At 40.9% G+C, this 21159-nt stretch overlaps 1 protein-coding gene across 2 annotated transcripts in view; it reads left to right on the top strand.

Moving 5' to 3' along the window:
• The first annotated feature begins 46 nt into the window (after positions 1-46).
• Positions 47-21159, top strand: part of impg1b (interphotoreceptor matrix proteoglycan 1b) — a 32141-nt gene continuing 11028 nt past the window's right edge. Inside the window, exons 1-12 of one of the 2 annotated variants that reach the window (XM_033641842.2) lie at positions 47-611; positions 7481-7696; positions 8897-9063; positions 9186-9214; positions 9942-9976; positions 10102-10148; positions 10258-10407; positions 12138-12196; positions 12474-12658; positions 12746-13165; positions 14875-15530; positions 15973-16062. In XM_033641842.2, coding sequence (XP_033497733.1) covers positions 545-611; positions 7481-7696; positions 8897-9063; positions 9186-9214; positions 9942-9976; positions 10102-10148; positions 10258-10407; positions 12138-12196; positions 12474-12658; positions 12746-13165; positions 14875-15530; positions 15973-16062 — 2121 coding nt within the window. In that variant the 5' untranslated portion in view covers positions 47-544. The remainder of the gene's footprint in view (positions 612-7480; positions 7697-8896; positions 9064-9185; positions 9215-9941; positions 9977-10101; positions 10149-10257; positions 10408-12137; positions 12197-12473; positions 12659-12745; positions 13166-14874; positions 15531-15972; positions 16063-21159) is intronic. The other variant, XM_078175077.1, reaches the window with a different exon arrangement.

Here is a 21159-nt window from a genome sequence, read left to right as displayed (position 1 = left end):
GGCTGGCTGGCCGATCCCCAAGTTTGTGCAGCTGACAGATGAGGGTCCAGAAGGTGGCTAACAGGATGAGGCCGGGCGGCCACGTGGCCCCGCACGGATTACAAGCAGCAAGAAGAAGGTAAAGAGATTAGACTCAAAACAGAGCCTGCTTTTTTAACCTCGTCACTCTTGTCACACTGACAGCGTAGAAGGAAACCTCCTGAGCCAAAATTCCACCCGTTCACCGTCTCTCCTTCCTTTACCTCTCTCCTCCCTCCCTCGCTCCCTCTGCTCATCCACCCATGTAGCCACCTCGCTTGTCTACAGGGATCCAACAGCATCCAGGAACTAACTGCTGCTGAAGAACTGAGCTGGAGCACAGATAAGAGTGGACTGGACACCCTCTTTTGGCACAAGCTGAAGACCTTGTCAGCACAGATGAGGACACTGTTGCACCCTCTGCTTATGGACTCGTGATAAAGAGATTGTGGATTTTATTGTTGCTTGCAACAGCTTCTTTACAAATGACAACTCTGGGCTTGAAGACCACATAAATTAGCCCATCATGCTTTTGAAGTCAGGACTTTTCCTCACTTTGTGTCTGTTTACCCTCCAAGCAAGTCGAATCAAAGGTAAGAACCCTGTGGGAGGCTGGATTTCTGTCAACATAGTTGAGATTTTTCACCCAGTAATTGCCTTTTATATTATGATTGGAGAGCGAGATGTTTGTTTTCACACAGAAGGTTTCAGTAGTTGCATATTTGCAAGTTTGAACAATCTACCTCTTTGAGGCTGCACTTGTAGCAAGGACAGATGTAATTCTGTCAATAAAGTAGTGATAAATTTCTACACGCCTTTTTTACACACCTGCCTCAAGAAGGACCAAACTTTGGAAAAAGGTCACTTTATGTTTAGTTACTGACAAATAATTATTTGTTGTGAAGACCTTCCTGCAGGTTTTCTGTCGATGAGGTTTGATTGCATGGCGAGACTTAAAGAACGGGCAATCCACTTCAAGGGCAACAAGGTTTTCCAGTTAAAATTGTGCGTGACTCTGCAGTTCGAAGATTTCTCTCTGCAAATTACAAATTGTTTGCTCATGCTCACTTAGATCTTTGATTTTTTTAAGAAAAAAAACTTTTGAGGTCATGAATATTCACCATGAATTAAACGGGCAGAGACATAATAGATGTTCACTGAGAAAGATAGCATCACTTCACCAGTGATAACATTTGCGACTGCACTGGTTGTCTTGTTCAGTTTGATGTGCCTGGGTGAGCTCATTATCCTGAAGGAAACAAAAGCCATTCTGTTCCCAGTGTCGCAGGACGCTAATCTTTTCTGGCTTGTAATTCTGCTGCGAGGCCTTTTTGTGGCTGCACCGGGCATTAAGGCCCGCTCAAACACTCCCTCCTCTCGCTCAGGCCCTCGTGTCTCTGCATGTGCAAGTCAGGCTTCAAGCTTACCGATTTCCAAAAACCCATTTAAAAGGTTGTCTCGCTGGCGTGACTATTAATGGAGGCACGCATGATTTGGCTAAATTTCAGGCCGCCTTCTGACCTGCTGGAATGGAAGTGGAAGGTTTGTCGGGTGAATGGGTCTGCCTGACAGACACTAAAATGGGGGATATTTGCCCACAAAGCTTCAGGCTGTAATGTCAATGCCCACACATTCTTTGCGTGTTCTTGGTGTTGGGCCAAGTTTGGATTTGAGAAAACAATATTGTTCTTTGTAGAGGTTGTTATTTAGGTGTAATACAGTGATTAACACACTTTATACTTGTCTTTCTCCACCATTCATGTCAAGCAAAACATCAATGAATGCCTGTGTTTGGGGCCCTTTTTCAGCTCTTTAATTCTAATTCCCGAATAAAGGCCAGTAGCACAGCAGGCATGCACATTCCTACTACAACTTAAAGTAGGTGGACACACAATGTAATGCAACAACCACCACAGTGAACGTGCATCTCTGTCTGTCTCAACAAAATCAATTTCAGACTTCACAGAAGTAGTTTGCATGTTTGTTAGCATTCCCAGCTACTCCATCACAACACATATTCAAGTGACAATGATATTATGACATCACAATGTATGAGCGATACCATAGAGAGGCACAATTCCTCGTTTTTCCTTCCTGTTTCCCCCACAGGGCATTTCAGAAAAAGATTTGTGCGGTAGTCATTGATTAGAGACAAATCATTTTTTGATCATGTTTGAATTGTGCCATAAATTGCACATGAATTTCACGAGTGGTTTGTTGTAGTACAATTTAGTTTAGTGTGAAACCGCTCAGTGAATTACATCTCTTGGCTCGCACAGTATAGCCTGCTTCATTGCCATATTGTTGCTAGGGCAACAGATATGGTCTTGTTTACTTCCTGTCATCTGATGACAAATCATGTAATCTGTTTGGACACCAATATCAAGGAAAACGAATGAGCATATATAGTTTAAAAAAAAACATCAGTCAACTTTAGGTAATGTGTGGTTTTGTATTCAGTGGAAACATTTTCCAGTCAAAGGTTTTGGTCATAGTGGGACTTGACATGCCTGACCCATTAACTTCAATAGTGGTGGCACCCAAGCCTTGCACCAATGCAAAATTCAAATGCTGCCCCTGATAACCCTTCTGTCTTTAATAATTTGCTTGTCATCTACTGCATTAACAACATTCCAATAGGATTAACACTTGGACCTATGTCTAGTTTGAAACGGTTTATACTTCGCCAACACCAGCTAGTTAGCTAGCTAGCTAGGTGACTTAGCTATTTCCCACACACAAATGTAACCTTATCTGACCTGATGTGCTTAATCCAGTGACACTTCCCTGGTCTTTTTATCAGCTGATAATAGAAGAACGAATAAGACGTGTTGCTTGAGTTAGTGCATTCCCATAAGAACCACACAGGCATTGTAGCTTCAGTGAGAAAGAAACTACTGACTTCACTTACGCAACATGTAGTCTACTTCAACAGTTTCAGGGCAAACTGCGACTGTCTTGACTTACAAAATTATGTTTTGAATTGATAGACATCACATGTGTAATTCATGGCACAGTCATAACGGGATCCGAAAATAATTTGTCTGTCACTTTTAACTATCACACATATTTTTTACAACCTAAGGTCCCATGGTGGGTCACCAAAAGGGAGAGACTTCATCCCTCTATGATGTTTCCATGTTTCAGCACTGAGTTAGTACAACAACATGCAACATCTCAAAACAAATACAGCGACTGTAGTAAATTCCAGCATATCTTTTACACAATTACTGTTAGTATTTTTAATATTGTCATTATTGTGACCATAACAAATTACTGATTTCATTATTAGTAAAAAAAAACAACAACTCTATATATTAGTTAATGTTGCAGGGCTTTTACACATGTTTATGATGTTGTGTCAACTCTTGGAAAATGAGACAACACACAGTTGTAGCTCTTACTTCTGAATCTCTGGACTCTACCTGTATTGTTCTTCATCTGCTTGTGGTCCAGTGTTCACCATGCTGGACATGATTATGTTATAGTTAACACAACTTAATGGCTGTCATGGAGATGTGTATTAATACATGAGATTGTCCTGTTGTCATGTTTTTCTTCACAAAAATGCACCATCGCCAACTTAAAGCTCCGTGTCTGATGCCGGTATATCAGTGATTATATTGTTTACACTCAGTTGCTCTTTTCATTTCTCTGTTACATTCATTCTGCTCCCTAATCCAGAGAAGGCACAGTCTATTATTTGGGTCCGATGACCTGAAGTCTGTTTTTGGGGCTCATAAATCCTGGCTTATTGTCTTAGAAAGTCCTCTGAGGTTTGCCACCTGGCATCACAATGAGTTCCTTTCTTCTAAAATAGCTTTGTTCAATGGTGTGACTGTGTTGGAGAGCATTGACTGGCACACCGGCTTGTGTTGTGGTGTGGAATTACCCTCCTGTAATGCCTCACCGGGGTGGCTGAGCTTGTTTTCTTTACTAAGGTGATCAGAAAATTAGGGCACTTCTTCTCAGTGTGTGCAGCATCTCAGTGTTATACTTTATGGAAAAGTCCTGTGTCTGTATGTCTGTTACTGTTTGAATGTTTTTATGCAACAGAATTGTTTTTGTAAAATCAGCTGGGTATCCACCTGCACCTCATTTTAATCTCTTTAAGGTTTGCTGTGCACGCACATCCCTTTTCAACTGTAATCCTCATGCGTGCATTTCTACACATTCACACCTGGACGCTGCCCAGCACACTGCTGGCCACTGAGCAGCTTCAGTGAAGCCATGTGGGGTCAGGTCGCCCAAGGGCATCTCAGCAACCATTCCTCAGGGAGAAGCAAGTGTTACTCATTTGCTTTCGCCACACATCTGTGCACTTTGCCAGCATTTGAAATGACAACGTTCCAGTCACAAACCAGCTCCTGAAAGCCTCAGGCCCAAAACGTTTTTACACTACAGTGAATTCAAAAGCTCAAATACAACATTGCACCTTAGAGGGACACAAAAATCACACATGCAAAGGATTTATTGACTCTCTGGGACCCTCTGTGTTTAATATACTTTTCACTGCAAAGCCAGATGCTATTTATGGCCAATGGTAGGGCAAGCAGCAGTTAACTTACAGTAAGAGGGCTGATGCCATTAGGTAACTTGTTGGATTAAGTATCTGTCAAATCAAATACTCCTCAGTGGTTGTTAGTGTTATCTGCCTGATACCTGCGTACACATTACAAGACTACCAAACATGGGCATTTCAAGGGAATTCCAGTTTCCAGAGTTTCCAGAATTCCGCCCTAAAAAACAGTTTTAGACACGTTTGTAAATGTTGAATTACATTTAATAAAATTCTCCCGTGCCCCATATGCTGTTACAATCACTCCTGCATGTGTGGGGCGCCCAGTAGCTCACCTGGTAGAGCAGGTGCCCCATGTTCAAAGGCTATGTCATTGCCACAGCAGCCGTGAGCTCAATTCCAACCTGTGGCCCTTTGCTGCATGTTGACCCCTCTCTTCCCCCCTCATGCTCATCCTGTCCTTTCTAATAAAGTCAAAAATGCCGTAAAAATAATCTTAATATTATGACTCTAATATTGCTTGTAAAAACTATTGATACACTGTTAACAAGTAGAACGCAGATACAAGTAACCTACTCTTGTGTGTGTTGAACTCTGCAATCTCTCACCCCTAGAGTTGGTGTGCATGCATCTGCATTTTGTTAATCCACCTGAAAGCGCTGTCACAAATTGACATTTTATCCAGTTTTAAGCCATAATGTTACCAGTTAGATTTTAGCATTTGGATGCTTGGTTCTGAAGTAAACCAAGTGATCGACAACATCTGTGCCTGCCGGACACCATCACTAAAACCTTGCCAGATTCTCATTCATCTCAGTGGGCCCAGTATTTGGGCCCGTGCTAGTAAGTTTGATGCCTTGGAGGACCTTAACCTGCTTTTATTTCTATCAAAGCTAAGATAACGCTGTGAACTCCCATGTAAGTTTTTACACTTTGTCTCTGCAAATTAGCTAAACCTGGAGTAGCTGTCTGAGCTTCAACACTCACTAGGCCTTTACTGCTGTAGTCGCTTTCTCTGTTTCCCTAGTTATCGTCTGATTCCAGCATGCCATCACTCACCTCTCAATCCAGGTGTAATCGCTGCCTTCATCTGACCAAAACCATTGCCAAGCTGAAAGAATATATCTCCAATCTCTACAAACTTTTGCCACACTCCTTGGTTGCAGTGGGTGCTGCTCCCATCGCTGCAGCTGAGGCCGAGCTAGACTCCAATATCCTGGCTGCTCAATCCAACATGGAGGATCCCTGGCTACAGTAGGGAGCTAAACCAAAGAAAAGGGCTAAGGCCACATCAAATCCAAAAATCCACAGCTCCATTTTCAACAAGAGCCTTGGTCCATCGTACATCGGAATAGCAAGGGGAAGATATTAATCCTGCTTCCTTCTTCTCCCTGTGAGCTTCAGCTCCCCAACTGGTTCAACATTCTGGATGAACAGGACTTCTCCCTGCTGACAGAAAACCTCTGTCCCAACTAGTCCTTGGGACTAGTCAATCCGACTGGTCCGTCAATCTGATTGAAGCTGGCTGTCATTCCCTCAAAACCAAGTGATGGACACGCAGCTCCTTAGGCTGTGACCTTATCTTATTGCTACAAGCCTTCACTGCACACTCCTACATCTCTCGTCATTTGTGATTCCATCATAAGACATATTAAATCCAAAACTGCAGTGACCCATTGCATACCCCGTGCTAAAGTCCCACAGATCCCTGTCTCTGGTTAGCAAACACCCCTATGTCCATAATGTTATTGTTCATATTGGCACAAACAACACCACCAAGCAGCAGTCTGGAATTTTAAAAGATTTTGACCGTTTTTTAACAAATTAAAACAACTGTGGAAAGTTTGTCTTCATGTCAGACTCTCTGACCTCGCTGGGCCGAGGCATCATGGCTGCAGTCTAATCAGTCATTTGTGTTTTACTTACAATTTAATCTCTTTTGGTAAAGGGTTTCCTTTTTCAGCAGTTTCCACGACTGGAGAAATTCTGTATTTTTGGAGAAATGCAGACGAGAAAGAGCTTGTATACATGAAGATGCCATGTCAGTTGTGTGGATATAATACAAGACTAAACAAAGCTAAATGTAAACACTGTCAGAAAACAGCAGAGTGTATCGCAGCCTCTACAGAAGCATTCATTGCAGTGTGTGTGTGTGTGTGTGTGTGTGTGTGTGTGTGTGTGGTAAGAGAAAGACTTGTGTGTCTGCATTCAGGACAGGCAGGTGAGCTGGTCGTCAGGTTATCAGTAAACCATGAATGTAACAGTGTGAGCTTCAGTTTGTGAGACCAATCAGACCACTGAAGCTATTTTAGTGGTGCTTAGAGAAACTGCCTTGTGTGTTTGTGTCATCTGATCAGCCTTCAAAGTATTAAGAACGACTATCAATTGGTAATGACTGGTGGCTGATTGATCAGAGCACCCTTATCTGAGGGTGTTCGATTTATAATCCTTGCTCCTCTCTGTCTCTCATTATACCCACTATGCCCATGTCAAGACAAGCTTTCGGCTAATATTTAATAGGTCTATACCCCAGGATGAAATAACTAATGGCATTATTGTGACATCATCAGGGTTGTTGCTGTTTTCACGGGATAAGTATTACGTCCTGTGACAATTACACTGATTTTGTGCCTCTTTCAAACGTCTCTTGCTTTGCTTGTGATAATGCAAACCTAGTTTTGTTGCCAGCAAATAGTATTTGCTTTTTTTTCATCTATAAAGGCAAAGGCAACATGTTTTTAATTAATGGCAACATTATTTTGTGTTTGCATCATTTATATAACAAGTAATTACATTGTGAAGCTGTTAATATTGCATTTGCCACAGAAACAAACTCCTACCTAATGCAAATCATTCACCTTAATGTAGGAATACTTCATGTGCTACTGGAAAGTAAAATTATATCTCTTCCTAAACTTCCAACTTCACTGACTGCTCTTGCAGACCTTCATGACCACGGTTTTTCTGGACTCAGGGATGTGAAGTACCGACACTTCCTAGAAGCTTCCCGACCGATCAGACATGCCACAAATGTCAGGGCAGAGCAGGACGGCCATCGGACAAAGAGGTCGGCGCTCCTCACCACGGGGGTCAAAGTGTGTCCCCAGGAGACGATGAAAGCAGTCATCGGCAGCCATCGGGCCTATTACAAGCTCAGAGGTAAACTGTGAGACTTTGATGTGAGCTTATACCGTAGATAGACTTTTTTAAGTTTAACTTTTATGCAACGCCTTACAGTGAAATTAATAAGCCTTTCCTAAAACATTGACTCTGTGTCAGATGAGAATAAAGCTCTTAGGCAAACAGTTGGGTAAACAGTTGTCTGCTTTGATGTTTTTGTGCATGTTTCTTTTAGCAAAGATGATTAAAAAGATATTCTAATCCTCTCAAATGTGTATGATTCTCTAAATCTTATTAATTAATGTACATACACATGCATAACTTAATACACTGTAGATGTTTGTTATTTGTCTCAATTGTTTAGAGCCTAGTGAGGCTGACACGATGCCACAAAGAGATGCGCTGAAGCTGTTTTCCTCACTGTAGGGATACACACACTGAAGCACTTGATATAATGAAGTTATATGCAAATATTCTTTGTCCAAGAGAGATGAATTGTGGATGATTTAGGAGGCAGAGATTGCCACCTTGGCTGTTACAATGGCAGAGTAATACAAATTGTTCCACAACAGCTGCCGTGGCGTACGATGTGGAAATGAGGCAGATTAATTCGGTGTATTGAAGGTAATCGCTTCGCTCCAGAAATGAGTTTGTCAGAGAATAAATTTCCCACAGGCATCAAGATATTGGACATTGTGGAGCTTGTTTCCCCCACAGTGGCAGATAAAACATACTGTGGCTTCAGGGTGTCTTTGTGCTCATGGTTTTCCTATTAACAAAAATGTCATGGACATGCAAAAACTTAAATACGTGGTTTGACATTTACTGAAAAAGGCATTCCTACCTTTTTGCACTGTCCCAATTATATCATGTTCAATATGTTATGTGATTTATTATAGCACTGTGGCATTGTACGGTGTAATGTGCTGAGTATTCCTATGTGAAGCTGCGGTGTTTGTCTGAGGGAGATAATAATCTTGTAAATAAATCCCTAAATCAAAGCAAACTCCCCACATGCAGAGATGCCAAGATCAATACCAACAATCCTCTTTATCCTCAGTCATTTGATTTCCCTGTGCTGTAGCTTCCACCCTGTCTGCCCATATTGCAGATATATATAATGCCATGTCTATTTTTTAACATAATTATACTTACCTGTGAGGTTGGTGTGTTTTCTTGTTATGATTTCTGAGAAAAGTCAAAAGAACACATCCACAAAATGACCCTACATGTCCTCAGTTTGTCAGGAAGCAATCTGGGAAGCGTTTCGGATCTTCTTGGACAGAGTCCCAAACTCAGAGGAGTACAGAGCCTGGCTCTACACCTGCCAACATGAAAACCTCTGCATGGACGACCTGGCCCAGAACTTCAGCAGCTCTCAGGAGCATCTAGACATGGTGGCCAGAGTGAGTTTGCAGCTGAAATACCTTCATAGAGAAGTCCAAATTTATGGCTTTTATATATTCATACTGTTATACTGTCAATCTCTAGTGTAAGTCTGCATTAATATCTTGCTTCTTATTTCCAGAGAGTAGCCGAGCAAGCTGAAATTGAAGGGTATGTGTGAACTTCTTTCTCAAGTTTTGTGGTAAATGTGAGTTTCCTGTTTTATAATGTGCTTTTAGACCAAAAAAAATGTTCATAAGAAAAAAAAGTCAGTTTTAACAGTGCATAAGTGGTAAATAATTGATAAATAATTATCAGTGCTTTCATTTCCAGAGAGGCAATTTCAGTAAGCATCAGAGGAGCTATTAACACCTCTGCTCAAAATGTTCAAAAGAGTTGGAGTCAACTTAACCTTTAGCACCCCAGCCAGAAAAATGAATATTCAGGGTGTTATGCAAAATGGTTTTAAAGGTCCAGTGTGTAGGATTTAGGGGGATATGTTGGCAGAAATGGATGTAATATTCATAACTGTTTTTCATCAGTTTATAAAAACCTGAAAATAAGAATTGTTGTGTTTACATTACCTTAGAATGAGCTATTTATATCTACATAGTGAGCAGGTCCTTTTCCACAGAGTCTGCCATGTTGTTTCTACAGTAGCAGAGAATGGACAAACTAAACACTGGCTCTAGATAGGGCCATTCACATTTGCTTGTCGTCTAATGTAGTTCTCCAAAATGTTTGGCCCACAGGAGAAGTTTCAGTTTGCTCCAATATGCAACCTCACCACTAGATCATGCACACTAGACCTTAAAGCATAAGGCTTATCTTAACAAACTCTAGTTAATGGTCATTGTTGTGTAACTAATTTTTTAAAAACATGTTATTTTGTTTCCAGAGTTATCCCTGAAACCCCAGGGCCAGAAAGGGATTGTGAGTTGAACACTACAGCACCCACACTATTCAATGAAAGCATCTGAATTTCTTTAGAAACATAGCAGCTATCAATACATCTTCATAACATCATATATTAACTGGTGAGTTCCTGTTTGTCTCAGGCACCTGGACGCCCCCACTGATTCTGCTACCAACCGAAGCTGCTGCAGTAAGTTGACCCACAAAGTTTCAGAATTGTAGTTTACTGTTTTGAATATTTAAAAGTGTATCTAATGGTGGCACTATAGTCAAACAACATAATTTGGCTTTTTTGTCAGCTTGAAGAAAACCCCAACATGATAAAAGAGAACTACGAGGAGTACATTATCGAGTTCAGAGTCACCATTGTGGACCCGGCGTACAGCAAGCTGCTCAGGGACCCGGAGGTAGCACAGTATGATGACATCACACAAGAGCTCACAGACAAGGTGAGGACCAAGTGTGAGTTCACAGACCCACAGTAAATGTTAGCTGTCTGCTTTACCTCTCCACAAACACAGGGAGCCTGATAACAGAGCTGTGAGAGGGATAAAACCCCGAAAGTCTACTGGAAAAGAAGCAAGTGGGATCCATTTGTATTGTCTGTTTTGTCACTTGCAACCTCTTTGCTGAAAAAATCCTTATACAGCAGTGTTGTATTATTATGCACAATGCCGTACAATGAGATCAATGTGAATGCCAGCTTCTGCAGCATTGTATTGTTCAGTGTAAATCTCACCCGATTGATTTAACAGCTTTAAAGTCGCAACCAAAGGACTTTAGGTAAGACTCCTAAATGACCACAAGCCTGAAATAGTAAGATCTAATCATATAGATTATCTCTGACTAAGAAGGCATTGACTGAGGCTCTCAACACTGCACTTAAGAGTGACTTTTGCTGCTGTGAAACCAGTATGTCATTTATTTTTTTAAAGAACTAAATGTTGTTTCTAAGAATTGAAAGGTGAAATTTACAGCTATGCTCTGATGTGTTTTTTTTTAACATTGTCACAGCAACGCTCAACTAATGCAAATCTTAAAACTTTAGTATCAAGCGTGCACATATAATTAAAGTAATTGCACTATTTAACACCTGTTTAGACATGCACATGTACAGTAACTGTTATGGTTACCACGACTGACAATCCTTAATATCACTTGTGCATTTCTTTACCTGTTGTCAGTTTGCCAGTCACTAATTCTTCCTGTCATTTCAGAGCCTGCTTCCACCCTGCCCTGCAGTGTTTCCACCTTTAGCTGTCATCTGATCTCCACACCTGTTCCCAATCCCCTAATCAGCTCCCTGGCACATACACTGGCCACTTCTCCTCACTTTCTGCTTGTTACGGCCATATGTCTGCATCTTTAAATTTATGCTTGCCTGCCTGGCTTTCCCCTTCTGCCTAGTTTTCCTTTTCAGATTAATTACCTATCGACAAACACTTTTTTTTTTTTAAATTTCAGACACAGCAAACCTGAATATTACCCATCTGCCTCTATGTCATGCCTTAAGCCCTAGTAGGCCTTTTTCATGGAAGACATTTGGACATGTTACAGTAGGAAGCACAGGTGTACACAATGAAATTATCAATAGCTGAATTCCATTTAGCTGCTTTGATTTCAGGGTCCTGGTATTGTGCATGCATGCTCACTGAGAACAGAGCCACCGTTAATGTCATTAGCAACACCTGTGCTTTTCCAACAATGGAAGGTCAAAATGTCTGCGGTGAAAAAGGTCTATACTGAGCCTTTACAGTAGCACATGTCGTGCAACTAATACTGGAGAATACCTGGCACAATTTTTCTAAAGTCCAAGGTGATGTTTTAAAATGGCTTGTTTTGTCTAATCAGCAGTTCAAAACCCAAAGATTTTTACTTTGCTGTCATGTATGACAAAGAAAAACATACAGATTCACACATTAGAGAACACTGGAGCCTGGGAATGTTTGCCATTTTTGCTTAAAATAGTTGCGATAAATGTTATTTCGATTATTAATTAATAAGTTGAGCAATCTTTGCAGCTGTAGTGTACAATGCAGCAAATCCCTCAGTTGTAAAATAACTTAATACAGAGATACATGTTTTTTTACTGAACAGCAAAGCCCAATAAGGCAAAGCAGAATGACTGAAGACATGACTGTTCATGTTTCTTACACACTCCTGTTTTTCTTTTCTTCAGATGCTTCATGTGTTTGAAAAAGTTCCAGGATTCAAAGAGATTCGTATTCTAGGATTTCGGTAAGTTCATTGTAATTGTTCTTTGTAATGATGATTGATTCTGACAAAACAACACAGTAGATAAGACAAGAGACTCAAAACATAAATTTCTTATACTTTCCTCTGAAGTGACTTTAATTGAAGTGTTTAATTCCTCAAGTCTCAAGAGAAACTGTAACATTCCCTAAAATATCCTCTTCTGGGATATGACTTAGAAATGTCTGCCTCAGCTGACATCCATTATCAGTGAGGTCTGTCTGTTATGAGGGTTTCTGACATGACTTGTTGTGTTGATCAGCTCAGAGGATGTGTCCGTGCGTTACGCCGTGGTTTTTAATGGAGAAACAGAGCTCAGCGATGACCCTGAGGGTCTCGAGACAGACGAGGATGTGAATGCTCCTAAACTGAAGCACATCATCGTAAAGGCCTTAAAACAGGAGCCGTCGCTACCGCTGGACATAAAGACGCTCAGCTTTGAGGCTGGTGAGCATAATATCACTGAATAATAGTATTTTAGTCCTTAGATTCAGGTTTAAAAGCTGTATGAATTTTTTAACTCTTCCTTTTCAGTCACCACAGTTTATCCAGTTGCGGAGCTCGGCATGAACCCTGCTGAGGACATATCTGAGGACGACACCACACAGATGCCGACAGCGGACAGCACTCCTATCCACAGTTTCTTCCCCACTGTGCCGGTGATAGAAAACTCTTTGGAGGCTTATACAATCGAACCAGAAACACACACCTTTGTGCCTTTCATCCCAAACATCCTCCCAGAAAGCACCTCTGCTGTCACTGATGAGACTCCTGTAATGTCAGCAGTAGAGGAGGAATCCACAGAAGGTACTGCTGAGGAGCCCAGTGGCATTTTAACGCCAGAAACAGAAGAGCCGGAAGAGGAAGCAGAGCCAGAGGTGGAGGAGATACCACAGACTGAGCCTGATGCCGGAGGTGAGGCTGAACCTGAACCTGAAGAACAGGTGACAGACGGTAAGGCTACTTCAGGTTGAATCTTTTTTGTAAAGCAGTATGTTGAAGTTCAATCAAGAGACACAAGTTCAACAATTCAAAGCTTTATTGAGCAGCTAAACTTTAGATTGAGGTTCGGACTCCATTTAGAGGTATTGACAGAAAACAGGATCGAACCACAACTTAACCCACACTTTGCCATCGTGTTCTGGTTTCTGAGTCTTGATTAGATTGATGGTGGGAAAGCAGTGGGAGGATGCTTTTATGGTCTAAAGACTCAAGAGACGGGAACAGCTGATTAAGGTTTATAAAAGGAACACATCCCCTAGAGAAATACATTTTAATATTATTTGAGGGGATGATACCAAAGAAATTACATAATATCTAAAAGTAATTGGATAAAAGAAAGAAAGATGAGAGTGGAGGAAAGTATATGAAAAACAATTAAGCATTAAATGAATCTTACTGATTGAACTTAAACTGTGCTTCATTTTATTTTTATTATAATTTAACATCCCTTTATCTGATTAGTCTAGTATTGATCCACAATTACTGGATGGTGAAAAAGTTTTCCCCCTTTTTTCCCCTGTATGTCTACACATTATTTAATATTAGTCCCATTTCTAATATTAACCCTGACCCTGAGAGTAACTTCAACTGGGTAATAAATGTTCAACCTAATTTTATCACAAATGTCACATGAAACTCTAGAGTCGTCCTAGTGACACATTAAAGTCACTTGATAGTAAATATCAGCACTGGACTGTCCAATAAAAAGTGACCCATTTTTTTTTTCTTTTACTAATACTTATCAGCACGGAACACTCACCTCTCATAGGAAATGGAAATTAGACTTGGTGGTTTGGTTTTGTGCATGGAGATGCTCCCTGCTGAGGCAATACACCATATTAAAACCCATTAACAAACAGCGGCCTGCTTGTGGTCGAGTCATTACAAACTCATACTGTGCTGCCAAACTTTGTTCAAACCTGCAGAACTTCAGCGTTAACTCTTGTATGTATCAGGCTTGTCAAGCTGAATATGAGGGACATGTGTATAAAATGATGCGCAACACATACACAGTATTTTACTGTGCTGTCAGACACTGGGACGTGCCACAATAAATAATAATAATACATTTTATTTGTAATGCACTTTACATAAAAAACAAATCTCAAAGTGCTACAGAAGGCAGTGCAGATATGCTATGCTAAGAGTTAAAAACAGACAACATGATAAAATACATAAAAATGCTTTAGTAAAAAGGTAAGTCTTTAAGTTGCGTTTAAAAGTGTCCACAGTCTGCGGTGCTCTCAGGTGGTCAGGGAGTGCCTTCCACAGTCTGGGAGCGGCCAAGCAGAAGGCCCGGTCTCCCATGGTGCGGAGTCTGGTCCTGGGGGGGTTGAGGAGGTTGGCAGTGAGTATGAGTAAGAATCAGAGATTTTGTTATTGCCTAAGAGGAAATCCCAAATAAGAAAACATTGGTGAATCTTTGTGAAAAATGCAGAAGTAGGTTTTAGAAGAAATGTTTTCAGTTGTCAAATGAGGCCCAATCTTATGTGACTTTTGGAAAAATGTTCAAACTCCTAAACTTTTCGTGCTTGAGTGTCCTGCCTGCAATGCCTTTATATAACAATTACTGTACCTGTATAATTAATTATTTTATACACAAAATAACTCTATCTGTCTAGTCCTAACATGCCTTTTTTGATATACATTTTTTTTACAAGAACCTGAACCAGCTGATGGGATCACTGAGGAGCTTCCAGAGCAACAGAATGAGGACCTTCCCTTAGAAACTCCAGACTCCCAACCAGAAGAAGTCATTACTGATGCACCTGCTGAGGTTAACTTGGACCTGCCAGAGTCTACAGATCCCATTGTTACTGAGATATCTGTTGTAGAAGCAGCAGAAGCCATCACCACACCATCATCTCATGAGGATGTCGTCCAAGGCATTGAACCAGAAACAGATGTGGAGCCTTTGCCATCCCCTGCAGAGAGTGGCGAAGCCCCCGAGGATGGAGACGAGTCTAGTGGAGGGCACAGTGGAGTTCCGCCGGTCTCAACACCCTTGCCTCCTGAGAACTACAACATACAAGAGGATGTAGGGTTAAGTCAGAACAGGACCAGTGTGGAAATGATTGAACCTCTGGAAGAAGACAGCGGGAGTGGATTCCCCTCAGAGTCTGACGAACGTCCGTATGAATCCACGGCTGCACCGGCCATGAGACAAGCCAGCACCCCTCTGATGACCGCAGTGGATAAGGGCAAAGAGTTAGTGGTTTTCTTTAGCTTGAGGGTCACTAACATGATGTTTTCTGATGACCTGTTCAACAAGAGCTCCCCAGAGTATAAATCACTGGAGAATACCTTTCTTGAGCTGGTAGGTACACAAGCTTTTGTGCTGGATATCATGCTTTTGCATGCTTCTTTCTCATATTTGCTTTCGTAGTCTGAGCTGAAATGTGTGATAGAAGTACATCTGTGCAATATATGCTGTTGTGGTGTTAGATGATGTTTTAGTAAGCGTGAAAACATTTTGCAGTAGCCCTAAGTTCGTGCTTAATCTAAATTTTTTTGTCCTGGGCAAGTGAGGATGCACTTGAAGCCTTGTCCTCACATTTTTTAATGTTAAAATTAACAGTAAATTATGATAAAGATATATTTTTCTTCAACAAATTTTATTTTTTTATTAAAGTGTTATAAAGTGTGATAAGGCTTTAATCAGTCGCCAAATTCTTGATCAAATCTGCAGTATGCTGATGCTGTAATTTCAGAGGAGCCATTGTGTCAACAATATAAAGAAATAACTCTGTTTCACTTAGACACAGCACTCTGGGTCCAGAAACTCGCCAAACCCTGGAGCTTCCAGTAAATCTGGGCCTGGGAGACAGAAGACTTTAGCCTCCATACCGGTATTTTTTTTTCCATATTGGAACTACATGTCCAATGCCTCAGAGAGAGCATGACCTTTCTATTTCTTAACTAACCTTTTCGAAATGCAGTATCTAACAATCTGAAAGCACCTAACATTTCTGAAGTACTCAGCTTTAGTTTTTAGCTTTGCTTTGTCCTTAAATTAGACACTAGACCTTCCTGCTGCAGCTGCTCATGTCTGTTGGTTTTATCTGAGTCTGGTTGTAATGTTGGCGAGCTTGGTTTTGTGTGTTTTGCCTTAATTTTTTGATTTGTACTAAAGTTTTGGCTTTTTCAAGGATTGTTGAGATTCTGTTTGACTTGTATTTCAGCTCCTCATTTTGTACAGTTTATGTCTGCAAGTGATTTGTCCCAATTATGGGCTGTAAAATTGCTATTAAGTGGAATTCCAAAGAGGTAAACATGCAAAACAGTGAGGTAGTGCAGATGAGAATATAGGTAAGGGCTGCACAGTTATCAAAATATTATTGAAATTGCAATATGGCGAAATACAATATTCAGTCAGAGGAGTTGCAAGATAAAATGTGTCACAACATACCATTATAAATGAAGCATTGTGGTGCTACGGAGATGCTCTGGCCTACAAATCATATTCTAGATGTAAGGGAACACGTTTCTTTGGTACAGACCACGGCAAAGTCATATCATCATTTTTTTTTTCTTAGTTTTTTGCAGCCCTTATATTGACATCTCTCTCATATCTGTCCCTTCAATACATAGTTGGAGCCAACAGCTGGTTAGCTTAGCATAAAGACTGGAGAAAAGAGGAGACAACTAGTATGGCTCTGTCCAAAGGTAACAAAATCTCATTACCTGCACATCTAATGCTCTTTGTGGTCCTTGATAGTGTCACAGCTGGTTGCCAGACTTAACAGCGAGAGCAAGACAGCCAAGAAATAGTCTGCCTCATAACCCCCTATGAAATCACAAATTGGAATTCTTTGCTTTTTGGAAGTCTGTTTTGTCACCTTTGGACAGAGCCAGGCTGGCTGTTTCCCCCTGTTTCCAGTCTTAATGCTAAGCTAAGCTAGCTGGCTGCTGGCTGTAGCCTTAATTGGGATTTATACTTCTGGGTCAGCTCTATGCAGAGCCTACGCCGTAGCCTATGCACGTGGCCTACGCCGTTGTGAGCATTTACACTTGTGAGGTGGTGTGTCTGTGTCACTCTGCAGTTACACCTCCAAAACACTAATCAGCGGCGGAGTTTGTGTGAAGTGCTGTAAAGTTTAGTTGATTCAAAACATACATTAAACATGGCTTAAACACAAGCACACAAGTCAGCTTCACTATAACTCTCAGCATTCACAGACAAACACTTGTCTTTTGCTGGACACATTTTCCTCACAAATACAACATGCTAGCATTATTAGCACAAGCCTATGGCATTTTACATTGTATAAATTAGCCTAGCGATGAGCGGAGATTTCCTCTACTCATATGAAGCCAGGATAAATCACACACAGGACTTAAAATGCTGTTTTGTGGAGGCTTAACTATCTTCACAATTTATTGTTTCTTATCTTTTAAAATAAAGTAAATAAAAGGTTCCTTTCCACTGAGGGAAATGGTTTCCAGCATACAAGAATAGGCAAGAGGTCTGCGTCACTGCAACTTGTAGTTATATTTCTGGGGAGGTGTATGTCAGGCTAAAGCGGAGGGTACGGCATAGACCCTATTTCCCCATGTTTTTGTGTCTCAGTGACTAATGAAACCAAAAATGTTTAAAATTTGTGTATTGAGCAAGAGGCTGCAATTTTACCATTCAGGGCAATAGTGCAACATCAATGTACATCCACTGCTTGTTTTTGCCACTGACTTGCTCAGATTGTTAATTTAAGTGTCTGACAACATTATGGAAGGGATCCTTCAGGGAACTGAAATGTTTGTCTTTACCTTTTGCTGATCTGATCTGTTTGTTGGTGTGTATAACCAAGTTTCACTCAAGCAGAAATATCGCTTCGACATCTTGTAGATTTTTTCACATGGTCAAAATCAGCCAAGTATTCAGCAATGACAAGTTCTTCCTGACACTCCTCTCTCCAACTCTCACTATCTTTTTCACTGTTAACTTCCCGCAACAAGTTGCCTCTCAAACAACAAACAGACCACATCAAGCGATAGATAAAGAAAAAGCTTAATTTCCTTGTAGTGTACTTTTCATAATGTTGTCAGATGTATCGTTTTAATAAAGGTCTGAGCATGTCGGTGGCAAAACAAGCACTTGTAGTGGATGTAAATTGATGGTGCACAAATGCCCCGGGTGGTTACATTGCAGCCTGTTTCGCCACTGCAGCTGCAGCACTCTCTCAATACTGGACCAGTTTCAAAACTAGTTGTCTCCATTGGTCACTGAGGCACAAAACATGGGGGGAAAGGGTCCAGGTTGAAAAGTACTTTAAGTGGACAGACATGAGAGTGGTATCAATCTTCTCATCTAACTCTTGGCAAGAAAGCAAATGAGCATGTTTCCCCAAAATGTCAAACTATTCCTTTAAAGAAGGGCATTGTAAGCAAAACATCTGTTGTCTTTTGTTTGTATAGACAAGCTCTATGGTGTGATATACTGCTGCTTGTTGAAGTTGCTTTGTATTCTGATGTAGCATACACTCATTATCTGTCTGTTGTGAGTCTAAAAGTTTGTGTTTACGTGTCTGTCTAGTCAGGCTAGTTAGTTTCTGACCAACAAAATCCAGAATATATTTTTGTACATGTGTTGCTCACATGTGTGTTACAACACTTACTAGTGTGTTCGTGCATGTTTTGAAGCCTTAAAGATAAACCTGCAGAGTGAGTGAATGAATAAATGAATTAATGGGGAGCACAATAATGTGATAATAGGCTTAGTAATGCAGCTTTATGCATTTTGTGTTGCTTAAACTGTATTGCTTTTGTACATGGTAGAGAGCAAACTAGCCCAGGGTAGTCTGAATCATGAGACCTGGGTCTGCCTTAGTCACTGTAGGACTCAGAGGTTTGTGACTTGTGGTAAGAAGCTTTAAGTAATTCTGGTCAGTTCCAGCACCACACACACACACAGTGCTATTAATGGGTCCAATCTGCTTAGTGCGACATCAGTCAGGTTACATCTGTATGGTGCAGCAGTATTACTGTATTGGCTATCTGGAGTTATAGATAGTATTTGTACAACTGTAGGCGACAAGACGATGAAATAAAATAGCTCACAGATTGGTCGAGGTTGTTTTGGAGCATTTGTGTGTAAATTCATGTTTTCTTAATTAATGCTGGAGTGTTTCCTTCTGTTCCATTTTACTACATTTCTAAATTTCTATTGTGTCTCCTAAAACCACCTTATTAGCGTACATCAATGCAAGAAGCATCACTTGACTGCCCTATTTAGTTTCAAGGCTTACCCTGAGGTTGACGGCGGGACATATTTTTAGGCTTGTGCCCTGCGCTCTGTGTTATGTAAAGGCCTCAGCCTCAAACTGAGGAGGTGCATTGATACAAATTGGATTGTGTGTTTGCTGCAATGCCAAGAAGCAGAGGGAATGTGAAGTTACACAGCTACTCTGGGTTGGCTCAGTTTTTTGATGATAAAGCCTCTTGGGTTCAGATAAATAGTTAATGTGTTTCTCATTCATTTTCACATATTTATTACAGTAACAGTGTAAAAAGTAGAGGTTTTGATGATTTGTGTTGTGAATTTGATCTGTTTTTATTCTGCAATTTTCTCAATTAAGCTTTAAAAGTCCAGTGTGTAAGATTTAAGGGAATTTAGTGGCATCTAGCTGTAAAGATTGCAGACTGCAGCATCATAGTGACTAAATGCACCTTTGCAGATTGCAACCAGCCGAAACTTCTCCTGGTCAGAATCCTTTCAGGTTTTTGCCGGGAGCCGTATTATCTGCAGAGGTCTCTTTCTTTTTAAAACAAATAGACCCAGTGAGTTAAGCCAGTAAAAGTCGAGTCAATTTTATTTGTACTGCAGCACATTTAATGCAAAGGTAAAGCATAGAAAACATTGAACAATTAGATAGAAAACATATAAAATACTCCACATAACCATTCAGCAAACCTCACAGTGCACACACTTATACACACAATACAGTTAGCACTCAGAGATGGACTACAGGCGCACATGAAGGCACATGTATACACGCACACACACACACACACACAGACTGCTTTTAATGGATGATACAGTCATAGCAGATCTCAGGTTATCAGGCAGTTTCTATCAGAAAACAGCATCATAATGACTAAATGCACCTTTGCCTGATTTAGATTTAAGAGAGATACATTCAGGAGACACATGCTTGATGATCTGGGGGATCTGGTTGAGCTATAGCTAGTGGACAAGTCAGAAATATATTAAGGAGCCATACCATTTAAGGCCTTGTAAACAAGCATTCGATTTTGTGCTGTACCCATAGCCAGTGGAGTGTTTTCAGTATAGGTGTAATGTGCTCTATTTTCTTTGTCTCAGTTAGGACTCTCACTGCAGCATTCTGAATTAGCTGGAGCCTGCCTATTGTCTTTTTGGGAAGTCCAGCAAGAAAGGGCATTACAGTAATCCAATCTGCTGGAGATGAATGCATGGACCAGTTTTTCAGAGTGGTAGGAAGCTGACTTAGTAATTGTCCTGATGCAAAGTTAAGATTGGTATCAATATTAACACCCAGATTTCTGACGAGCTCACTGTGGTTTAGAGAAAAAGACAATATTGATAAAATCTCCTGCCAGTAAAAACACTGAATAAGGCAGTTTCATGCTAAAAACCACTTATTCTTCTATGCTGTTCAGCTCGGAGAGGCTGCTTACTACAGTGGCTGACGCAAAAATATGAATGGCCATATCTAGAGCCAGTATTTCGTTTGTCCAGGCTACTGTAGAAACCAACCTAGTCTCACTCTGAAATCGTTGAAATCTGGCGCTTGGGCAGTGACTTGTGGTGTCAGACACTGACGAAAATGCTGTCCTTAAACGTTGGCAGCCGGTTGACGTCATAGTTTCGGCAGCATCAGGGTGGCAAATGTTGGAGTAGGGCGGGTGGGAGTGGTGATGGATGGGTCCAACAACCAACAGGCTTTCACCTGGGTGAGCGGTGTTGCGTC

This window comes from Epinephelus lanceolatus, chromosome 15, assembly GCF_041903045.1.
Source record: "Epinephelus lanceolatus isolate andai-2023 chromosome 15, ASM4190304v1, whole genome shotgun sequence".
NCBI lineage: Eukaryota > Metazoa > Chordata > Actinopteri > Perciformes > Serranidae > Epinephelus > Epinephelus lanceolatus.
The sequence above is the reverse complement of the archived record's forward strand: the minus strand, read 5'-3'. Positions and strand labels throughout refer to the sequence as shown.